This window comes from Rhipicephalus sanguineus, chromosome 1 (genome assembly GCF_013339695.2).
Source record: "Rhipicephalus sanguineus isolate Rsan-2018 chromosome 1, BIME_Rsan_1.4, whole genome shotgun sequence".
In the NCBI taxonomy this organism is placed as follows: Eukaryota; Metazoa; Arthropoda; class Arachnida; order Ixodida; family Ixodidae; genus Rhipicephalus; species Rhipicephalus sanguineus.
In genome coordinates, this window is record NC_051176.1 from 230,154,444 (window position 1) to 230,178,475 (window position 24,032).

The 24,032-nt window shown below is 45.2% G+C and overlaps 1 protein-coding gene across 5 annotated transcripts in view; it reads left to right on the top strand.

Moving 5' to 3' along the window:
* The window catches only part of LOC119373880 (septin-7), an 86,916-nt gene that overhangs the window by 43,583 nt on the left and 19,301 nt on the right, over positions 1–24,032 (top strand). For all 5 annotated transcript variants that reach the window (XR_007417864.1, XM_037643971.2, XM_037643947.2 and 2 more), the window contains exons 10-11: positions 6,464–6,599; positions 19,759–19,922. Coding sequence is in view for 4 of the 5 variants with exons in the window: in XM_037643971.2 (XP_037499899.1) it covers positions 6,464–6,599; positions 19,759–19,922 (300 nt within the window). In the remaining variant the exon portion in view is untranslated. The remainder of the gene's footprint in view (positions 1–6,463; positions 6,600–19,758; positions 19,923–24,032) is intronic.

A 24,032-nucleotide genomic window follows, 5' to 3' on the forward strand; every position in this document is an offset into this window, starting at 1 on the left:
GGGCAGTGGCACATATATTTTGGGGTTACACTGCTGTTTTATTTATATGTATTAGCAAAAAAGAAAAAACTTTTTGATGGGAGCTTCAGCAAATGCTAAGCACTGGAATGAGTGTTTCTTCTCATCTGGAGTCGTTCAGCTACAGATAAAGATTGCAGCCTGAAGTTTGAAATAATGTTTAAAGGGCCCCTAAACCCCCTCCGACATTTTTCCAAACATTTCAAGTAAACAAGCGCATCGCGTGCAGAATGCCGTCACGATCAACGATGCCACACGCCGCAGCGCTACAGGTCGCGGGCGCGCCACAATTTCGAAAAAACAATAGCTTCTCCTTTCCGGTCCCCGCCATTCCCGCCACTGACATATGTGACATCACCAGTGAAACTATGACGTTATCAGTTTCGATGCTTGCGATTGGCCGAACAACAACCGGCGACTTCCGGTTACTCTGCAAACAGCTGTTCGTGCGCACCTTGCTGTTCTTGGTCGTGTTGCCGTTTGCGAATCGACATCTGCGGCCCGTAAGGGCCCGCTCACGCTAGCGGCAAGCCTGCCGCAACGGCGCGGTGCCGCAGAACGTCGGCCGTCGCCGCACGCGCGACAGCAGTCAACTTGCACGGCAAGCTACGCCGGCAAGCCTCCGAAAGGCCGCAGTGCCAAAAGCGGTTGTCGTCCACCTCGAGTCTATCAAGTGGCCGCCGTGTGCTCTGTAGCGTGTAAGCTCCGAACTGATGCTTCCATTTGCTTTAGATTCATGTCCTTAAGCTTCGACAGCAAAGTATTCGTACCGATTCAGCCCCGTTTTGGAGAGCCATACTCAAATAATCGATGCTGTAGGCTTAGCGAGTCGAGAAGGGCGCTTCCGAATGCTCGGAGGACATAGATTACGCGTTTGTTAATTGTTTCTAATCCTCCATAGCTGGCGCCACTTGACCTGGCGCCAGCTTGGGGACATTTTATTTGGTTTTACGCGACGCTTTCTTTAATGCCGGACAGACTAAAACGCAACCGCCAAGTCGCTAGCGTAATTACACATCCACGCCTTGCGGTTTGATGAGCTCCGTGAACTCATCTCGAGCCGAGGTGGTCTGGCACGGCGTGTCCCCGTATGGGTCCCATCACGTTGGCGATCCTTTGAAGGCGTGCACGCAACACAGGGTCCATACCGGCACGATTCGTAGGGGCACGGGCCGGCACGGCAGCAACAGCGGTTAGTCAACGAACAGTGCACCCAGATACCACACATAGTTGACGGCGAGCTGGAGCGTCTGAGTCGCCGGAGTCGCGGCAACCGGAAGTAGACGCTGTCTCGAACAGCGCGTCAGCGGTGACGTATGCCACGCGAGATGAGGAGGGGCATTCAGCGAGGAGGGCAAAGCGGTTTTGGAAGAGGGTAACGTAGGAAAGAGAGAAAGAAGCAATCGTCGCGTTTTGATCATCAAACGCGTGTAACTCCGCTATTATGGCACCGTTTCGAAAAATTCTCACGGCTACGTGTTCGTTGTAAACTCGAGCACAACATCCTCACCTCAACTAAATTTCGACCGCTGGGTGGTTTAGGGGCCCTTTAACATTATAAAGGACACTTCCCTTACAAAAATAGATTCAGACAGTCTATAGACTGTCTCACAATTTGTTTAGACAGTCTATAGACTGTCTAAATCTGTTTTTGTAAGGGTTCATGCATTTCACGTTGTAGGGGCTTGTGGTTCACCTGACATGCGGTCCAAAATTCACTATGACGGCTTACTGCTTGTCTAGAAGGCCAGAAAAGCAACTTCTAGATTTAAAGCATGCAGATTACAGTTCTGCCATTAGATGTGAACAGCAGTGAAAAGAGGAAGGAAATGCGCAGCTGCTCTCTTCAACCTAACATGAGCCTGGTTGCAAGATAATATAGTCTTTTCACACTGTAGTAAACGTTTCATACTAACATGAATTTAGCTTTGCAATCGTGCTGCTACATTGCGTGCGTACCGCTACATGTTGCAGCCCTTGATGTCCTTAATTTCAAAACCCTTTAAAATTTTTAATATTCTTTGTCAGAGACTTTTCACTCCTGAAAATAGCAGCAAGCAATTTATTTTCATTTTGTTTACACTGCTCAAGTCCATAGTTCGATCTTGTCAGATTATCTTCGCTTCAGTCACAGGTGATGTGTTTCTATGACAACCGTTTCCAAGCGTTAAAAGTAGGGGATTCAGCACTAAGCTGTAGTTTTTCACTACCAAGATGTATAGCAACATAATAGACGCCAGTAGTAACTGCATAGGCACCAAAAGCTGTGCAGTGGTGGAAGTAGGCATGTAGGATGGAAGTGGATGGAAGTACTTTCACTACTGCAGAAGCTTTCTTCCATAGCCTTAGCCAGTGTCCACAAGCACCATTCCTCCCCCACTTTCTTCCATATCAAAGGCATGAGCACGAATAACCTTGACACCATGATATATATATTTATTTATTTATATATATATATATATATATATATATATATATATATATATATATATATATATATACCGGGTGTCCCAGCTATCTTTAGCCAAGGGTTAAAAAATACAATATTAGAGGCAGGCGAGTGAAATCAGTTGCAAATTGCTGACAGCCACCTTGCGCGCTACAGACAATTTCTTGTTTTGTAATTAACTAATTTGTTAATTAGGACGATTTAACTAATTTGCTAAATATTGACTTTAGGCAAGAAATCCTGCTTGCAAAGTTCGAGAGCGTCCTCAAAAACCCCAACTGCATTATTTGCGATAAAGAAAGTCTCAAGTATACCATTTTTTCCAAGCTGCAAAGAAAGCCCGCGAAATACAAAAAGAACCACGTGACTAGCGCGCTCGCGCGCCGCGAGAATGCTGCCCTCAGCCGAGGTTTGAGCGAACGAAATCACCTGCGGCCGGGACTCGCCGGCTCCGTTGCAGCGGTAGGCCTATAAGTGGGCGGTGGTTTCTTGGCCCGTTGCCAGCCAGCTGCGCGCGTGACGGTGCAAGTTGTAGCGAGCGCGGGCCAAGAAACCACCTTTAACTTATCGGCCTACCGCTGCAACGGGGACGCCGAGTCGAGTCGCGGCCGCAGCTGATTTCGTTCGCTCAAACCACGGCTAAGGGCAGCATCCTCGCGGCGCGCGAGCGCGCTAGTCACGTGGTTCTTTTTGTATTTCGCGGGCTTTCTTTGCAGCTTGGAAAAAAATGGTATACGTGAGACTTTCTTTATCGCAAATAATGCAGTTGGGGTTTCTGAAGACGCTCTCGAACTTTGCAAGCAGCATTTCTTGCCTAAAGTCAATATTTAGCAATTTAGTTAAATCGTCCTAACCCTTTATTGACGACACATTAAAATAGTTTAAAAAAAAGTTTATTTCGGGTATATTTCTACTTACTATAGCATTATAAAGCATACATTGCAAGGACAAAAAATTGTTACATTTGCCTGCCGAGATCTAGCTTTGTTGCCTGTGGGCAACACTAGGCACGAATCCTAAAGCAGGCTTCATTGCATCGCACCTACGGGTCAGTATGAAACTTGCTTCGTGAGATGGCGCCCCACGTTCATGTAACATTGTTGTGGACAGAGCTTGGGCAAAAAATGAGCCGCCCGAAACCGAAACTCCGCTGGCAAAAAAATATTTTCTGGTATGTTGCCTGTGGGCAACACTCGTCAATAAAGGGCTAATTAACAAATTAGTTAATTACAAAACAAAAAATTGTCTGTAGTGCACAAGGTGGCTGTCAGCAATTTGCAAGTCATTTCACTCGCCTGCCTCTAATATTGTATTTTTTAACCCTTGGCTAAAGATAGCTGGGACACCCTGTGTATATATATATATATATATATATATATATATATATATATATATATATTGGGGCAATACAGCTGCCTGTGAGATCCTGTTGAATCATTGATGTAACTGCTTTCTGTATAGCTTAAACTCATTAATTTGGTATGGATTTTTGTTGAATGAACTGTGCATAGTTCTTTTTTATGCTGGTGAGCTCACACATTTGCTACAGCTTTTGTGCCTTTTAAGTATTGAGAAGCAAATGCACCTTGTGAATGGGCTTTAACATACGGATGAAACTGTTATGTGTAGCATCACTTGTACTTAATTTGCATATCGCTCCATTCTTGTCACACAATAAACGAAAAGACTCCAGCTGTGATGGTGTGACGGCTGAACATGCTTAATTGGCTTAGTTTTACTAGTATTGTGACCTTTTGCAACTGACATAAAAATATTCCTAGGCAGTCGCTTATATCACTGATTATGGCATCAGCGACTACTAGATGGATGTAAGTTCATAATAAACATACCCTAAAGGAAAAGGTTTTTTTTTTCTCCCCTTGTTCCTTGTTAGTTTACAACATTATGGGACATCTTGCTATAACAAACTGTAGCTCCCTTTGTGCTTATTGTTTGCAAAATTATAGACATTCAAGTGGTCACCCATAAGCACATCAAAATCCTTTCCTCAAATGTGCCTAAAAAATCTTTTCAATAAGGGCACATATGTCTTAAGGACACTAAAGGCAAATATTAAGTCGACGTTGATTGTTGAAATAGCGGTCCAGAAACCTTGTAGTGCTACTTTTGTGCCAAGGAAGTGCTTATTTTGAAAATAAAATCACGTTTTAGTGGTCCGCATCGCGTTAGCGCACTTCAAACCACCCGCCTGAAAGCGGTCTTTCTCACGTCATTGTTGCCGTGCCCAACGTTGCCCGCCTTTACTGCGCAGCGGCGTGCACCATTCAGGCATCCGGCAACATCGCAAGGATGCGGCGTTTTGTTGAATTTTCTGTCACAGCGATTTTCACGAGTGCGCAAAACACACGCGGCAGTACACGATACCGAAACTACTACTGAGACGCGACCACGTGAGCGAAGCAGGGCACTGGGCGAAGCGCAGTTCGGCGAAAACAGAACCCATGAACGGAACCTTTGAACCCATTGAAGACCCATGATCGCAGACAGAAATCAAGTTGTCAGGCAGGCTTAAACAACGGGAAAGCAACAATCACCACAGGGTTTTGCTGTTCAACATCCACAGAAATATGTTTTCCATTTCTTGTCCATGCATGCTTCCAACCTTTTCCTTTTTTTTTTCTTGCATTTATTGCACCTAGCATACATCTCGTGGCAGGGTACAAGTGCTCATTTATGTATATCTGTGTCTCTGGCCTTAGCTAACTGTCCTTGAGGCTGTTTTCTTGCGGGCTCCTTCAGGAAAAAGGTCCCGCTTGCCCCTGCAAGCAGACTGCATCATGTTCACTGTTCCAATGTGATGACATGCCTATATGTATTACTGTCATTAAGTGATGCTTCTCTTGTGCTACCAATCCTCGTAGCATGCTTGTGGCCGTTTTCATTGTGATTCTGTGGTGCACGCTTGACCTCCAGTGTCCATCTTCTCCACTCCTTATCTTTTGGTGCTTCACTTGCACAAGCAGGTCGTCTCGCTCTTTTTGAAGCTTTGCAACAGTTAATACCAGCTCTTCATTCTTCTTTTCACCACAGTTTACTGCTGCTTTTATTTCTTCTGTTGTGACTTAAGAAAGAGAACCCATTTTTGAGGTTAGTTTGGTCACTTCAGGTCTCCTTCGATGCCGTCGCATAGGTCATGAAATTCACGTCTTCAACTGGTTATACTAGTTCCTTCGGCACATAACTGTATGTGGAACTGAACCATTATTGTCACTTCGTTAACTGTATATGGAAGTAAAAACAAACATGCAATATGCAGAGCACTTGTTGTAGAATCGGAACAGAAAGTTTAGTCGCATGAGTCGGAGCTGGTGCTAGGCTTGGGATTTCTGCCAGTAGGATGTGCCTTGAGCATTGACCAGCTGCAGCTTGCCATTGCGCTGCTGAGCTCGAAGTCAGGAGTTCAATCCCAGCTGCGGCAGCCACATTTGAAGTAGGTTGAAGTACAAAAACGCTCGTGTATACTTAAATAAAGGTGCACATTAAACATGTATGGGGTTAAAATTACTGGATTCCCCCAAGTTGGCATGCCTCATGGTGAGATTCTAGTTTGTCATGTAAAATCCCAGAACTTAATTATTCTTCGGTTGATCCAAGCTTTAATTTTGGAGTCATAGTATGTGCGTAAAGTGATTGATTTCAGAATTGGTAAACCGATGTAAAAAAAAAAGTAACTTTTTTCACCATTATGAAACACTTTCTAATGTTCCACTGCTGGGCAGCTTGTACAGTAACAATTACCATTTCCTCTCGTATGCTGCGTTTTTAAGCATTGTAAACTGTCATCACAGAACCATCTGGTATGTGCTGTTATAACCCATAGGATTAATTATATTAGCCCTTTTCTTCATGGCTATTAGAATTAGGTGGAGATAACTCTGGATGCAGCACATGACGTACATCACTTATGTGCACACTGGAAATTCCTGTCTCTCTTTTTATTCATTTGGCCATTTCATGGCCGTGCTCACCCTCCAGGAACCCACTGGCCCAAATGGAAGAGGAGAAGAAAGACCATGAAGCTAAGATGCAACGCATGGAGAAGGAGATGGAGCAGGTCTTTGAGATGAAAGTCCGCGAGAAGATGCAGAAGCTTAAAGAGTCTGAAGCAGACGTAAGTTGTCCCAGCATTTCTCATTATTAGTACTCTTTCCACACCAAGCAAGAAAAAGAAAGGGAATGGAGTGGTGTTTAGTTGTTGCAGAAAAACAACACATAGCACTTATTCCCCTCCCCCACTTCTGAGGGCGTGGTAGAATAATATAGCCTGTAATTCAGCTTCAATTACAACTTATTTAAAGATGTCATACTATGCAGTATAGAAGCGTTTATGTGATATGCTCGTTGAAGGAGGGTAGCGCATTATAGTAAAAATTCTTTTGCAATGTTGACTCATGTTGCATTGTATAACACTGAATTTGGATAGCCCCAACATATGTTTTTTGTTCTTCAGAGATATTCACTGGAAATTTATGTGTGTATGAAATCAACACTGCTACAGTAACTAGCTGTTGTCAATGTAATGAACCATTTAAAGGGACACTAAAGAGAAACAATGAATAAATTGTTCTCTGAGAACTTTAATGTTGTTAATTTCGCCATCATAGGTTTATTAATAGAGGAGAAAAACAAGTTCAGTCTCATTTTTAAATTTCACGCCGAAATCTCCCCGCGTGACGTCACGGATTTCAAAATGTATTTATCATAGTTTGGCGCCATTGGCTCGACAAAATTGCCGCAAACTTCGTATGTTAAGTCTATCGCCCCATCAGAGGACGATGTACATAATTTTTACCGATTAGGAACTATGTAGTCCCTAGTAGGTGCCGTCAGAACGTGACGTCGCGGCGAATGGTGCGGAAACTTCAAGGTGGCGTCGCCTCCCACATTTTCTTTTTGCGCATTTTCTCGCAGCAAGCGTGGTGTTTTTGATATCGTGAAAGACTACTTCACTAATACGAGAAAAATCGTTTTGCTCTTCAGTGTCCCTTTAAGCAGTATTCACACAGGGGACAAATCCTCAGGGGATAAAGGTGGAGCCTAGTGACGTCAGCTCGCGAGGAGAATTCGCCACAAATGTCCCCCACTCACATGGCGGGGCGAAAGGAGGGGGAGACCAGTGTTACCAGACTACTCTTGTGGCTTGTACCGCCCGTTTCACCAGCTGCTGACGACGAGCTGCAGATGACCCCAGCTGCGGACTGGACACCCACTGCCGCTCTCTGCAGGAGCAAGCGCAACAATGTGGCCAAACGAGCCCGAAATTCCGCTATAAGGCACGGGGGAGGGGGGGGGGGTTGCGCCTACTCACTAATCCGTGACGTCGTGGTCACGTGATCCGCAATCCCCCGTCTCCCCCTCTGATTTTTCCCTCGTGTGAATACCCCTTTAGGTGCCGTATCATTCAGCCATCTTAGGAACACCTCTGGAACCGTCACCCCCTTTTTTTTTTTAATACTGAAAAAATTCGTGGTTGTTTTTCTATTCTTGTTTCTTAAAAAAATGATTGCTGCTTGAACTATTTGCTAGCACGCCTTTAAAGTGAAGTCCTGAGATAAGCAGTTGTAAAGGTGCGTCTCGTAAAGGGGAATCTGCTGTCGAGCTGGCTCCGTGTATTTTTTTTTTTAAATGGTACAGAACGTCCACCACATTTTATGTTTTGTGACATCACATGGGCATTTTGTCCAAAGAATTCAGGAACATACTGTGCGTCGGTCGCTGAGTCACCAAGAAGTCTGTTGAGTCAGTTTTATCACTGAGCACACACATGACTCTATAGAAAGGCAGTGGTGCTGCAGGTAATTGTGAGGAGCTTTGATAGATCAGTTAGCTACACAAATCCAAAATTTGTTGCAGGAACAAGCAATGGGGGTACTCACTGTAACACTTTTATATGTGGTAAAAATGTCTTAATTAGTCACTTTCTCCAACCAGACAAGCATAGCTTTCTTCCGTTCTGTGGTATCCCAAAGCAACTGGGAAGACCCTATTTCTCGTTTATGGTGATAGCTTGCAAGATTCTAGTGTTATCGCAAGGCAACAGCCTTTTTTGTCTCAAGATTGCTTACAAGATAATGAAAAAGGCCTTTGATTTCATACTGCCACAATTGTCCACCGGCTACCAGTTGCCATTCTCTGCCATGCAGAGAATGGGAACTGGTATCTTTTTGTTGTTATTTTGATTTCTGTCTTTTTTCTGCTTTTCAAGAAGCATTCTGCTGTATTCCTGTTATTTCATTTCATTCATTCATTCATTTAATCAAAATACCTTACGGACCCAAAGAGGACATTGGGTAAGGAGAGCTAAATGCTGGTGGCTTTAATGCCAAACCAGCATTCTTTTCTTTCTAGTCAGTATTTAAATTCGTACCATATCTGTAACAAAGACAGTACGAAGCTTTTCTGCTGTTTTTCTTGTCTTGGCAACATGCTACGAAAAACCTTACCTAACTTGATTCAACCACACATGTGCCCAGACGACTCCTTCCAAATCTGATCAGACTCATAGCAGCCGATATTGGATCTTATCAGCCTTACTGAACTTTATCCAACCACATAGTGCCCATATACCGGGTGTCCCAGCTATCTTTAGCCAAAGGTTAAAAAATACAATATTGGAGGCAGGCGAGTGAAATCAGTCGCAAATTGCTGACAGCCACCTTGCGCACTACAGACAATTTTTTGTTTTGTAATTAACTAATTTGTTAATTAGGACAATTTAACTAAATTGCTAAATATTGCCTTTAGGCAAGAAATGCTGCTTGCAAAGTTAGAGAGCGTCTTCAGAAACCCCAATTGCATTATTTGCGATAAAGAAAGTCTCACGTATACCATTTTTTTCCAAGCTGTAAAGAAAGCCCGCGAAATACAAAAAGAACCACGTGACTAGTGCCCGCGCGTGCCGCGAGAATGCTGCCCTGAGCCGTGGTTTGAGCGAACGAAATCAGCTGCGGCCGCGACTCGCCGGCTCCGTTGCAGCGGTAGGCAGATAAGTGGGCGGTGGTTTCTTGGCCCGTTGCCAGCCAGTTGGCGCGCGTGACGGTGCAAGTTGTAGCGAGCGCAGGCCAAGAAACCACCGCCCACTTATCTGCCTACCGCTGCAACGGAGCCGGCGAGTCGCGGTCGCAGCTGATTTAGTTCGCTCAAACCACGGCTCAGGGCAGCATTCTCGCGGCGCGCGCGGGCACTAGTCACGTGGTTCTTTTTGTATTTCGCGGGCTTTCTTTACAGCTTGGAAAAAAATGGTATACGTGAGACTTTCTTTATCGCAAATAATGCAATTGGGGTTTCTGAAGACGCTCTCTAACTTTGCAAGCAGCATTTCTTGCCTAAAGGCAATATTTAGCAATTTAGTTAAATCGTCCTAATTAACAAATTAGTTAATTACAAAACAAAATATTTTCTGTAGTTCGCAAGGTGGCTGTCAGCAATCTGCAACTGATTTCACTTGCCTGCCTCTAATATTGTATTTTTAACCCTTGGCTAAAGATAGCTGGGACACCCTGTATATTGTTAGCACCTTTCATCTTCTTCAGTCCTGTGTTGATTGTAATAGGACTCGTATAACCCCTTATTAATACTTCAGATAGTCAATTCTATACATATCGATTTGATGCTTCAAATGTCAAGGGTTCGAGTTCGGACACCCTTGGGTAAGTCGTGGGTTCGAGTGCATTAGTTTAGGTTGACCCACCCCAACACCATGCGTTTTATATGAAACCATGTATTTCATGTGGGCACATTTTGTTTTTGACTTTAGCCGTTAGGTACATTTAGACGAACTTTACGTTAGGTACTTTAGACGTTAGGCACATTTTGCTTCCGACTTACAAAAATGCGAGGGTACTCCACAAAAAAAAAAGCTGCACATTAAAAGGCTTCATGATATCGTAGTATGATTCTTATCTTTCTTTTTATTCATATTATCTTGACCATTAGATACTCATGGACAGTGGACACTTATTTTGATTTAATGCGAGGTCATTGAGGTAGACATTCAAAAGCGAAGTGAAAGGCACTTTGATTTCTACCCGCATACTAGCATTGCACTCCCTGACTATCACCGTTTGAGACTGCACTTGAGAACATAGTTTGAGGAGTGTGTAAAGTTTATATACCGGGTGTCCCAGCTATCTTTAGCCAAGGGTTAAAAAATACAATATTAGAGGCAGGCGAATGAAACCAGTTGCAAACTGCTGACATTCACCTTGCGCACTACAGACAATTTTTTGTTTGGTACTTAACTAATTTGTTAATTAGGATTATTTAATTAAATTGCTAAATATTGACTGTAGGAAAGAAATGCGGCTTGCAACGTTCGAGAGTGTCTTCAGAAACCCCAATTCCATTATTTGCGATAAAGAAAGTTTCACGTATACCATTTTTTCCAAGCTGCAAAGAAAGCCCGCGAAATACAAAAAGAACCACGTGACTAGCGCATTCGCCCGCCGCTAGAATGCTGCCATTAGCCATGGTTTGAGCAAACGAAACCAGCTGCGGATGCGACTCGGCAGCGCCCTTGCAGCGGTATAGGCCGATAAGTTGGCGGTGGTTTCTTAGCCCGCGCTCGCTACAACTTGCACCGTCACGCGCGCCAACTGGCTGACACGGGCCAAAAAAACCACCGTCGACTTATCGGCCTACCACTGCAACGGAGCCGGCGAGTCGCGGCCGCAGCTGATTTCGTTCTCTCGAACCATGGCTGAGGGCAGCATTCTCGTGGCGCGTGAACGCGCTAGTCACGTGGTTCTTTTTGTATTTTGCGGGCTTTCTTTACAGCTTGGAAAAAATGTTATACGTGAGACTTTCTTTATCGCAAATAATACAATTGGGGTTTCTGAAGACGCTCTCGAACGTTGCAAGGCGCATTTCTTGCCTACAGTCAATATTTAGCAATTTAATTAAATAATCCTAATTAACAAATTAGTTAATTACCAAACAAAAAATTGTCTGTAGTGCGCAAGGTGACTGTCAGCAATTTGCAACTGACTTCATTCGCCTGCCTCTAATATTTTATTTTTTAACCCTTGGCTAAAGATAGCTGGGACACCCGGTATATATATCCCCCTGTCGCCACTCATTGCTGTCTCAGTTTCAGGCAAGTTCATACAACATGGCTGCAATTGTTAATGAATAAAACTTCAATTTATTTATGCAGTGGACACAGCGGTCATTGGATTTTCGCTTCATCGGTGTCGGTGAAAGTTATACCCCGGTCACACTGGCAAATTTAGTGTCATTTTGAGCGAGTGCACTTACGCTCACAGAGTGTCACTTTGGCGGCGCGCTGCTACACGAGAAAGAGAAGTGTGCTTTGCAAATGATGGCAGTGGCAATTGGTGGTTTAGTAGCACGACATATATTTGTTATTTTTGGCAATGCTCGCTCTTTAATAGCGTATATAGGCATGAACATAATTTACAATGAACTTTGCGCGCAAATGAAGTAAATATTGCAACCGCATAACATCACTGGTCATCGCGAGCCGAGACAAGACAGTGTCATATCAAAGACGAATTGAACACAAAAATGGCGGACTCCGGTGCAGAAGGGAAGAATAGTGGTGACGGGCGTTTAGAGCGTGTTTTGGCAGCTCTCATTTGCTCCTCCCAAAGGCGTGTGAGCACCCGTGTCTCTGCGTCGGACCACGTTGTCTTCGTGGAAGTGGCACCCGTGGCACACGCCGTTGCAACTGACTAAAGAATGACTGACCTACACATGTGCAAGGAAGTAAACAACGCGACGGACGCGGCCATTGCACGGCATGTGCTCCCGCATCCCCCTAGCGGACGTGACCGCAAACTGCCCGAGGGCGAGAGTAGCGAGGTTTTTTGTTGTAGTATGATTTGTTTGAATACATGGCAGTATTCCTAATAACGAGAACTTATGTTTAAAAATACAGTCGCCGACCGATAAATCGGACACCGATAATTCGGACATGCTCGGTAATCCGGACATGCTCGGTAATCCGGACTGCCGCGTGGCACCGCCAGTGTCCCTATAGAAGTAACGTGTAAAGACGACCGTTATTTCGGACAGCCGCCAGCTCTACATTCGATAATCCGGACCCTGTCCGAGAGTGTCGCGCACGCTGAATCGACCGCCATTATCTTCTCTGATACCCAGACAATACAAAGTATGGCCTCAGAGATCCAAAACTACATAATCAAAACCAAAACTATTAATCTATGAGGCTATATGTCGATCGCGATTTCATGCCTCGGAGGTTTTAAAATTAAAAATGTTGATCTCAGAGGCACTGCACAACTGTGGGCTCGCATCATCATCGCGACCAGCCTGTTCCGGTTCCGGTACGTTCGCTTTGCGAGTCATTTCGTCATTCGTGTCAGCGTGCGGTACAGCGTTCTGCCACGTTCTGCTCGTTCATTTTTGATTTTGAGACTTCGCCGCGCTCTGCTTGCTCCACTGTCTCAAGATACTAGTATCTCCGTGAAATGGCACCAACGGTGCCCTCACAGCCGACGGCGAAGGCCGGGCCGACGACGTCGAAGCGCGGCAAATACACGACGCTAACAATGGCGAAGAAGGCAGCCATCATTTAACAAGTGCAAGGTGGTCGCCCGCAAGTCGAAGTCGCCCGAGAATTTAACGTCTCGAAGCAAACCATGTCAGATTACATGAAAAATAAGGACAAAATTTTGGGCGCACCGGAGAAATCGCGCGGAAATGAACAGAAGGGGGTGCGCGAAGGTTGTCATCCGCAGTTGGAAGAAGCGTAGAGCATCTGGCTTAACGCTACCGTCGCTCAACGTGTTCCCGTTTCCGGCCACCTATTAAAGCAAAAGGCTGAAACCTTGGCTCTTCGACTTGGCATCGATGGATTCAAGTTCAGCGATGGCTGGCTTCGAAACTTTAAGAAGCAGTACGATCTCGCTTTCAAAAAAATGCGTGGTGAAAGTGGTGCCGTGGATAACGCACTGGTAGCGAACTACCGCGGTGAGAAGTTGGTGGAGCTGCTTCGGCGCTATTCAGCGGACGATACCTTCAACCTAGACGAAACCGGGCTTCTTTATAAGCTACTGCCGGAGAAGACGCTTGCCCGTTCTGGAGAACCATGCCACGGAGGGAAACTGAGCAAGGAGCGGATCACTGTTGTTGTCGGCAGCAACGCTTCCGGCTCGGAAAAGCTCCCGCTTTTGGTCATAGGGAAATCTAAAAACCCTCGATGTTTCAAGGGGAAAAAAAAATTTGCCTGTATGGTACGAAGCAAACACCAAGGCGTGGGTCACGCAAAAGCTGTTTGAAGAGTACGTCCGCAAATTAGACCGAAAGTTTGAGCTGCAGAAGTGCAAGGTCCTCTTGTTTGTCAACAACTGCACTGCCCATGCGCCGATCAGCTCTTTGAAAGCAATCGAACTCGAGTACCTGCCGCCGAATACGACCAGCGTTCTGCAGCCTATGGATCAAGGGATTATCAAGAATTTGAAAGTGCACTATCATTCCCGTCTGCTGCAGCGCGTGTTGCTGTGCTTAGAAAGTCAGATGAAATACAAAGTAGACTTGATGTCCGCCGTGAGCATGATTGCTGACGCCTGGAAGGCCGTGTCGGCAGACACGATCAGCAACAGCTTCCGGCATGCTGGATTCACGTTCCGTGATGAATCCGACACTGCAATTGAAGAGCCAGACCTGCTGCCCAGCGCAACGAGCTTCGATGCGGACATTATTGACGACTTGCGAAGCTGTGGTATGCCGATTCCTGACACTGTCAACTTTGAAGACTTCGCAAACGTCGACAGTGCGGTGTCGTCGTGTGCCGAACTAAACGACGACGAAATAATTGACCAGGTTGTGCAGTCGTCAAACAGCGACTCTGACACCGATGACGATGACGCGCCGCCGCGTGCTCCGGAGCCGTCGCATGCGGAGCTATCTCGAGCCTTCACTGTTCTTTCGTCCTCGTACAGCGATCACGCCACACTGGCGGAGATAGGGGCGGACTTGGTTGTGCGAAAACGCAAGTGCGTGCAGCAACGCATTGACAACTTTTTTCACCCCCAGGGACACTGAAGTGTGAATAAAATGATTTTTTTTCTGACGCGTTCACTATTTCGGACATTCGGTAATTCGGGCTTATTTACTTTCCCCGTGGAGTCCGAATTATCGGTCGTCGACTGTACCATGATCGCCGCGTTTTGCATTAGCGTATTCATTTGCAATTCGCTGCTACCGAGGCTACACACTCCGTCGCAGCGAAGTGAGTTTGGCGAACGCACTTGCCGGCAAGTGTACTTTGCAGCGAGTGTCCGTGCCCCCCCCCCCCTCCCCGGAATTGGGGGGGGGGGGGGGGGGGCACAGAGCAGAAAATCGACCACATCTGCCTGCCCGGCCCCCACTACAGGTCAAGGAGGTGCCCCCCCCCCCCCCCCCCCCCAAAAAAAAATTCTGCCTACGCCCCTGCTTGCTAGGCTGTGTGTTCTGGCGCTACTTCCGCTTAGCAAAAACTATCAAGTGGCATGCGTAGCGGGGTTGTCTCTCGGGTTCTTTGTTGTGCATAGGGTGTTCCTCCAGTCGCTGCGGTTTTCGTGTCGACGCTGCTGCGTGTGGTCACCTACGCGTGCGTCTGCCGTAGGGGTGTTCGTACCGACTCCCCATACCGTGCCTGGGTGAAGCGAGTAACTTGTTTTGTCAACGCATTGACAACCAGCTTCCTGCATGCGACGCGTCTCCGCTGTGCTCTTGCGGTTTTGCTTAAGAAGGCAACAGCGGACTGATGCGAAGCGAGTTTCGTGTCGTCAGTGTCGTCCATTAATAAAAGCGTGCAGGCAGTACCATATGCGCGCGTTTCATGAGATAGATAGTGTGGCAAGGTTTCTTGGCGCCCGCGCCGCACTCTTGAAGGCGGTCGCGACAAGGTGGCAGCGAACGACGGTGCAGCGCGTTTTTGTTGTCACCTGTTAATGTGTGCAGTACACATTGCGTTATGCCAACTACGCGGCCGACCAAATAGCTGAAGGCGCTTATTGTGATGTTCTGACAAAGTGTAACCAACGGGAAGCTCTGGGGAACCTACAAAAAACCAAAGCAGTAATCTGCTAAATCATATCGCTGATCTCAGGCAAAGCTCTGCTGCTATGTAACTACAAACCCTGTGCAATTACTTTTTTTTTTCCCCGAGTGTTTACGAAGTGAACCTAGTTTGCAGAACCTTTTTTCAATTGTTTCATATGTTGTTTGTTACTCGTGCTAGATAGGTTGCGTGGTATGCAAAAAGGTAGTGTAGTTCATACCGGGTGATAATTTGTTAAAAGAAAACTTTCTGCAGAAGCTGTTTCAGTGTTATGTGTATTCTAAGCCGATTAAAATGTGTACTTGGCTCCCCAAGATGCTACATTTTTCTTTATTTTTTTTTAAGCTCCTAATATGACACAGGTATTAAATACCACTGACTGCTCCAAATCAAGGCTCTTCTGCTCCAAAATAAAAAATTTGCTGCTTCAAAAACTGCTCCGAATTCAATTTCAGCCGTCTCAACCCTGTGCATCTGTCAATTAGATATAACTTCAATTTTGCATGCTCGTCATGTTGACGCAGCACACTTCAAGCACTTGCATTTTCTTCTAAATTCAGCCAAAACTACCTGCCTTGGTGTAGGATTGGCATATAAGTCATGCACTTTCCCACATTTCAGCAATCGTATTACTACGTCACTTCTCTTACTCACTCGACTGTTGCGACTGGAGACGTGCGGTAAATGCTGGATAGTTTTCTCAAAGAGGACCTAAAACACACTGGTTAGTGTGCATGTCTCTACGCATGCCACTGTGGACCGTTGGTGCTGATGCACATACAGTAAAACCTCGGTGATACGATCACGGCTCGTACGAATTTCGGGGTGATACGAATTTTTCTTTGGTCCCGGCCAGGGCCCATTAGCCTGCAATGTATTGGAATACGGTTGTTGCGAACCGATTTTCACCCAGTGACGTTTGATATGAACGTACGCTAGCGCACAGGTACGAACAGGGGCTGCCCGCGCTGTCGCGAAAGGCGCGGCAGTCGCGGCTGGTGCGGGCATGCGCGGCTGGTGCGGGCATGCGCGCTGCGCAACCGTCAACGGTGCGTCGTTGCCTCAAAGATTGTGCGCGCGAATCTTGGAGGCCTTTATGCGCCTTCGCGTTTAAATTACAGGTTGCGTTGACGTCGCGTTTGTTTTCTTTTTTTTTCCCCCACTGCGTTGATGCGTGCTGCCGTGCTCGAGGCAGCAGCGTCTTTGTACTGTGTTAACATCGATGCAAGCCATGTCCTCGCAATCAGGCGTTCTATGAAACAAGACTGAAACTTGGGTTGTGGGTTCATCATGAAGTCCCATGAAAGGTGGACGAAGACCCCAAGAGACGGAGTGGACAGTCTTGGCGAAGCAGCTTGACCTCGCAGCATACGTGCACACATGCCAACTCTCAGATTTGCACGGGAGGCTCCCGGATTTTGAGCAAACCTCCAGATTGTGCGGGCACGGCTGTAAATCTCTCGAAAAGCACCCCCAACACCAACGCGATAAGAAGGTAACAGGAACAAAGGACAGCTATTCTAAAATTTTCTGGCCTTCATCTATCGCGTACAAAGCGCTTCTTAAGGTCACTTTCGCCGCAATACTTTGGTGTTATGCAGAAAAGCGTAGTAAGGGGCTACTAGCGGTCACGGGTCACAACACATGTGGTTCATTGATTACACACGCGCGCACGCACTGTATATTTACGAGTACAAGTATGATCGTTGACGTCTAAAAACTTTACTGGCAATCATTCAGAGCTGTTCATGACGTCGGTGCGGCCCTGGGAAATACTAAATCAAAACGTGTGCCAACTTTCTTTTGTCGCATACTAATTTTCCATGTTTTCTGGTGATGCGAATTTCTGATGATACGAATATTTTTGGTAACCCCGCGAGATTCGTATCACCGGGGTTTTACTGTACATGCACATTCGAGGCAGCCATGACAAGTTTCAGACCGCCTTCAAGATTCAAGGGCACTGTTGCTGAGGCATCATTGGTTACAATAGTAATCATAGGATTGTGGTGGTGGCAGCTGGCAAGTTGCGCCTACTATTGCTTAGCGGGGAAAGTAACTATCAGAGTGAGGGCCAGCCATGACAACGTGCAGTTCGAATTATCCTCGGCTGGCCTGATTTGCATTTGAATTAATGAGCTCTTTAGTATACGAAGGTTTATGGAGTGTGGCCAGACTGTGCCAGTTAGTTAAAATTGTTGAAAAATTCAAATTGATGAAGTATGAATTAATGACCTTTTACTGTAGTATTCATTGTGCTGTCACAATTATGCCACACACTTAGTGCATTTACCTGTCTATCTCTTTGTTTTGTATAAGTACGCAGCAAACTATATAGTATAGTGAACCCATCTTCTATAGGCCGGCAGAATTTGAATATCTGTTAGAGCTTATTATGCAGGACAGCTTGGCTTATTGTGACTTCATTTTGCGCCACAATATTGCAATAATTTGTCACAAAATTTTGTGATGCCTATGCTACCAAGAGGATGCGCTACTAGAAAAGCATGTCTTGGAAATTGTTCATACCGTAAAATGCCGAGCAAGCGCCCCCCTCCCCCCTCCCTACGGTGAAGGATAATTTGACCAGATTTGAAGGGGGGGGGGGGGCACTTGCTCGGTCCCAGACTACAATTCAAGATGGTGGTGGGAGAGATGCAATAATGAAAAAAATGCCCATCCATGTTTTGATGAAACGCTTCACTTATTTACTGGTTTTATTCCCCCTGGTCACTGTCAAACTCGTCAAACGACTCCTCATAGTCAGACGGAAATGTTAAATCTGCGCACTCAGCCTGCAGAGACCTGCGGTCTTCTGCTGGTACATCGCTGACACCAGAGAGCCTGGCGTGCAGCGCAGCATCTTCCGAACCATCTAGTACATTAGATATGCCACACCTGCTGAGTACGCATTCAATGTACTAATTCTTGTGGTTCTTTTTACGCAAGCAATGCTCGCTTTGAAAAAAAAGTGGCCACAGGGGAGGAGGGGGATGGAGGTGGGCCGCTTGCTCGGTCATTTGGGGGGGGGGGGGGTCCTTTTTTTTTTTTTTTTTCAGATGTTCCGAAAAAGGGAGGGGGCGCTTGCTCGTCATTTTACGGTAGTGTGAACATTTAATGAGTCGCTGGCTATTTTTAAAAATTGGGTTTTTACACTAATCTTTTAGTTTAGCCTGAACAAGTTTTTCCTAGCGTGTTTGGAATTCATGCACCATACTTACAGCATGACTTTACTCTCGTTGAGTAACACAGGACAGTTGAGTGATGTTAAAAGGAATGCATTTATACATTTCTTAAAGGGACACTAAAGGCAAATAAAAATTTTATGTCAAGAGTGAGAGCTCAATGTATGACGTCTAAAACAGCAGTGTTATCAGCAGCAGTGCCCTACTTACAGAGAAATTAAGCTAAATGTATCACACGACGTGCGCCACGAGTGGGACATTTTGGAAATTATCCCGATGACGTGAGAGCATCCGACTACAATTAATCACTAGTAATCCAACTAGCTGCAATAAAAAAAAGAACCTTCCGTGCATCAAGAGGCATCAATGCTGTTTGTTCGTTTCTGTTTGATTCATGGAAAAAAGAACCTTTTTGGCATTGCCATGGGGAACGACGCGCGGGGTTCAAAGGTTCTATTTTCGCCGAACTGCGCTTCGCCTGGCCCCGCCACGGTGGTCTAGTGGTTATGGCGCTCGACTGCTGACCCGAAGATCGCGGGATCGAATCCCGGCCGCGGCGGCTGCATTTTCGATGGAGGCGAAAATGTTTGAGGCCCGTGTACTTAGATTTAGGTGCACGTTAAAGAACCCCAGGTGGTCGAAATTTCCGGAGCCCTCCACTACGGCGTCTCTCATAATCATATCATGGTTTTGGAACGTTAAACCCCAGATATTATTATTATTATGCGCTTCACCCGGCGCCCGGCTTTGCTCACGCGGTCGCGTCTCAGTGGTAGTTTCGGTATCGCGTACTATGTTTTGCACGCTCGTTAAAGTGTCAGCATGTGTTGTGTGTATAGTACTTCACAGTCAGCGCAATCGAAAAAAATGTGATTATAAATGTTGCACGCTGTTTTCCTCATTATCATTCTGTGATTAGACACTTTGATCAGTAAGCTTTCTGTTGCAATAAAGAAAACAGGGGGCATAAAAATTGTTTCTAAGTCCCTTTAAAGTTTGACACTTAACATGAAGAATAAGCTGCTAGTGGGACTGACAATGGGACGGTGTTTATGTAGTTGCAGAGAAGGCACGAGCAGATGAAGAAAGGGCTGGAGCAGCAGAAGCTCGAGCTAGAAGAGAAGCGGCGCAACTTCGACAAGGAGAAGACCACTTTTGAAATGGCCCACAGGGATATGGAGGATGTCTTCCGCAAAATGGCTGTGGACAGCAACTCTAAAGAGTGAGTGTTTTTTTTAGAGACCATACTCTTTTTCATAGTATTTTGTGCCTGCAATAGTGCCCTAATCAAGGTGCAAGGAAGTTCGGGAGGACCCAACATTGAATGGGCATCCAAGCAGATAGTGTTTATTACGTTGAAATCAGTGTACTGTCACTGTGTGTTTGCTTGTGAAGACACTGCATTCGTGTCCCTTTTACATTTAAACCTAATCGCCAGGAAAGCAGAAGCACCACTCTTTCGGCCACTATTGTAGATCCATGCTAGTGTGATAGTGCCCAGGTGGTTGAAATTTCCGGAGCCCTCCACTACGGCGTCTCTCATAATCATATCGTGGTTCTGGGGCGTTAAACCCCAGATATTATTATTATTATTATTATTATTATTATTATTATTATTATTATTATTATTATTATTATTATTATTATTAATATTATTACTGTGGTTATATTAATCTGCTCTGCTGTCCTAGCAGTGCTCAACGAAAATGTGGCAACCGGACTGTGCAGGTTTAAGAGACCCACTACTATAATTTAAGACATAGCATGCAACGCTTCAGCACTTGCCAACAGTTGTTAACTTTCATTCCTCTCCTGATCTGAGCTGCAGTGGCAGTTGTTATTTGCATGCCTTTCAGTCTCTTTTCCTACATTTGTTGCACCCATTACATTGCACCCATGGGCAGTCCTGAAATGCTTGTAACTTCAGACAATAGCATTCACAGTCTTTAAGGTATGCATATCATGTACTCTGCTGCATAAAAGCTGCATAAAGGAGTGCCAACATGTTAGATATTCAGTGCAGTAAAACTTAATATGTTCACCGTTGATCAATATTTTTGAAAAGCTATGCAGTAAGTGTGTCGCATTCTGTTTTGAAATGACTTAAATGCTCCCGCACGCCTGGCAATAGTGGGAATACCAATGTTTTCTCTGCTACAAGTTCTTTTACTGCTTCTAAGTTAGTTTTAAAATATCACTCCTCCGTGAATGTGGTTGAAACATGGGCTCTTAAAAAGCCCTTAGTGTGGTATCAAGTGAGCACTAAACGTAGGAATGAAAAAGCTTGTGTGGTGCTTTAAACATTTCAAAGCAGTCTCCTCGGCAACATTGGTGGAAGAATGGCTCAGAAAGTCCTTAATCACTTCATAAACCTAAAGTAATCACCATGGATAAACAGGTGGCTGGCTTTCAGATTGCTACTCTGGCTGTCATTTGTCATGGATGATGCAAACTTGAGATACAAATATTTTAAGGTCTGCTGAAATCGGTATTATTTAGATTCTACTGTTTAATTATTTCATCACAAACTGTGGAAGATGTTTACCATGTTTCTACAGTGTGTTGACATCAAATTTTCAGTGGTTTTGTTTTTGTGATGGGGTTTGTTAACTCAAAATAGAATAGAAGAGAGCTGTATTCCAATATTTTTATTTAGTTTTTGTCTTCAACCAGTATAAACATAGTAACTTTGGGCAGTGCTCTTTGAGATTTTTAACGTTTTGACATTTTTGGTGTAATGACTTGGTCATGAAATCATTTGTTTGTTGTGACAATTTGCCATGCACCAGTTGACTGTGGTCATACATACTGGCTATGTCTAAACAGTGTGGTGGAATAAGGTGCACCCTTTTATATTGCACTTGTTTGTATGGGTAAGGGAAATACTATACTGTAGTTTGCAGCTGTAGGTTGCACGTTTTGTTCCAAGTGGGTGCCCTTGCTTCACATTGTCGGTATTTTCCCCCAGAAATTGAGAGGTGAACATTAGTAATCATTAAGACATTAGAACAGAGTGCAAGATTTACAGCAGTTGCAGAAGTGTCCCCTAAGCAGTTTGTTATAACTGCGCATGAACATTGTGTGCCTTTATAGAATTGAATCCGCCAGGATATTTGATGTACAAAATTACGTAATGTACTGAACCCCTGTAACTAATTTTCATTTGCTTGCTCTGGTTTCACTGACTGCAACGACTTTTTTTTATGAATGTGTTCAAGGCGCGAGCACAGTGATCAAGACGTTGTAAGGTTGGACTGGGGCAGACTATCGATAAAACTAATCACTTCCATACTGTAGTGCTTTATTTCTGTCTGGGTGCCGCTCTTGCTGAGCCATGGCTGCAGTAATTGTGGAAGCACCACATGCATCCAAAGTACATTATATGTTATGCTGCTGTATGTATGAGAGCTTTTGTTGTCTACGCAGCACTTGTCGTGTGCACAATATGATGCATGTTATGCGTCATCGCTTTGTACTTCCACTGTCAATGCACTACCTGCTACGCACTGCTTTGGCACTTCTCATCATCAGCACGGCAACCATAGTGCAGTAATAAGCGATGCTCATATGGAGTCAAGTAGTGAACATGACTGATAAGCTGCACTCAATGGAGGTATAGGTGCTGGGCTATCCTGCTCATTTTTTTCATTGCACAGATTTTTTTTTCAAGAAACTGCGCAAAGTATTGGTACTCTGAAGGCCTGAACACACTAGCGGAAAAACAATCGCTGCGCCGCACCGGCGGCAAAACGCAAGCTTCCAAAGCGGCCGCGCGACAGCATTTTTGTGCTGCAAGAGGAATGGATCCGTGCGCCGTATCTCGTGGCACACGGCTCGCCACTTTCTGAGGAGACCAATCAGAGGACACTTTCTGCCTCGCTCCTTCTCTGACTTACGCGCTCAGTAGCAGGGGGACCTGCCCGGACGCTGGTTTCGCACGGAGGGGGAAGCTCATTTAGCGCTGGTTTGGCTTGGTCATTCTGTCTTTCAGGCATAGGTTTGAACTATAGTTTGAACAGAGGTGTAAGAAGGGACAGGTTTTTAGAACTCGTACGTGCATATCTCACTCTCTATTACAAGTAAGCTTTGTATTTGCCGCGCAATCGAGGTGGTATTGCACTCTTTCAACGAAGGCTTCTGGGAGCCGACATAATCCTCTCTAGGCTTTTGTAAATAGGCATGACCCCCCAAAAACGTACTGTGGAGGGAGCGGTGCCAGCATTTGTACCCCCGTGCAACAGTCCAAAAAGAAAGGGCCTGCCATGAGTTGGTGTGGATGCACCGCCGCAGCAGCGTTTCTCGAGCGACGGCCCGCTGCGTGTGTTTTTCTGCTAGTGTGTTCGGGCCTTTATAGTTATTCGGACTGGCATTTATGTCTGCTGATGCAGTTGGGGAAGTGCACCTTAGAATAATGCCTGGGTGTGTTCATATAAGGGTAGTCATAGGCATGTCCATGCTGACTCCATTAATCGGAACCCAGCCTACTTTTCCAGGCAGAAAGGCGCTAAGAAACAACAGCCTGTGTATCTTTGTTCATCATTTTCTTTTGTACTATGAATGATATATAGTAGAACCTCATTAAATGGAACAGGAGTTTCATTTACTGAGAATGTTGTATAGGTGTGCTGTAACCAAATACAAACCGTCCAAATTAGAGGCAGTTCTGTTTAACCCCTTAAGCGCTTATGACAACCTGTGCTCGTTATGGCTCTTCAGCAATGTTTCAAGGGGCTTTTGACGAGCCCAGCTCATCAATGGTGTTTTCCTATTTAAAACATAGATGGCAGCACAGGTTCCATGATTGGTGCTTTTATTGAATGAGAGTCTGCGCATGAAACGGTGAAATGCGTGCCTTGTATTTCCTGCGCTTTATAAATGAACATGGCAGAGTGCCGTGCTTTGAACGCTACCGCACAGATGGTAGCCTCATCTAGTTTGAATTGAACTAACAAGGAATAGTGCATTTTGTCCACGGGAAGTCAAATGAAACCCTTACTTTCTGGAGTTGCAAAAATTTCTTTCGGAATAGTACATATCAAAATGCCCCAGGTATATGGGGTATTACATGGCAGTGCGAAGTATGACGAATAAAGCATTTTATCTGCCGTTAAATGTTTTCGCTAGTATTTTTCTGTTTTGAACATGTTACTGAAACATTTCACGTCATAAAAAAAATTGGCAATTTTTGAACAATTTTTGGGGATTTATTCAGCACTTAAGGGGTTAAGCAATTTCCACTTACTGAGATTTTTCTGTAACACAGAAATGGTTGAGATACCCCTGTGACTATCCTTATCAGAACACCCCCCTTCTGTATGTGTTGTGCAGTTGT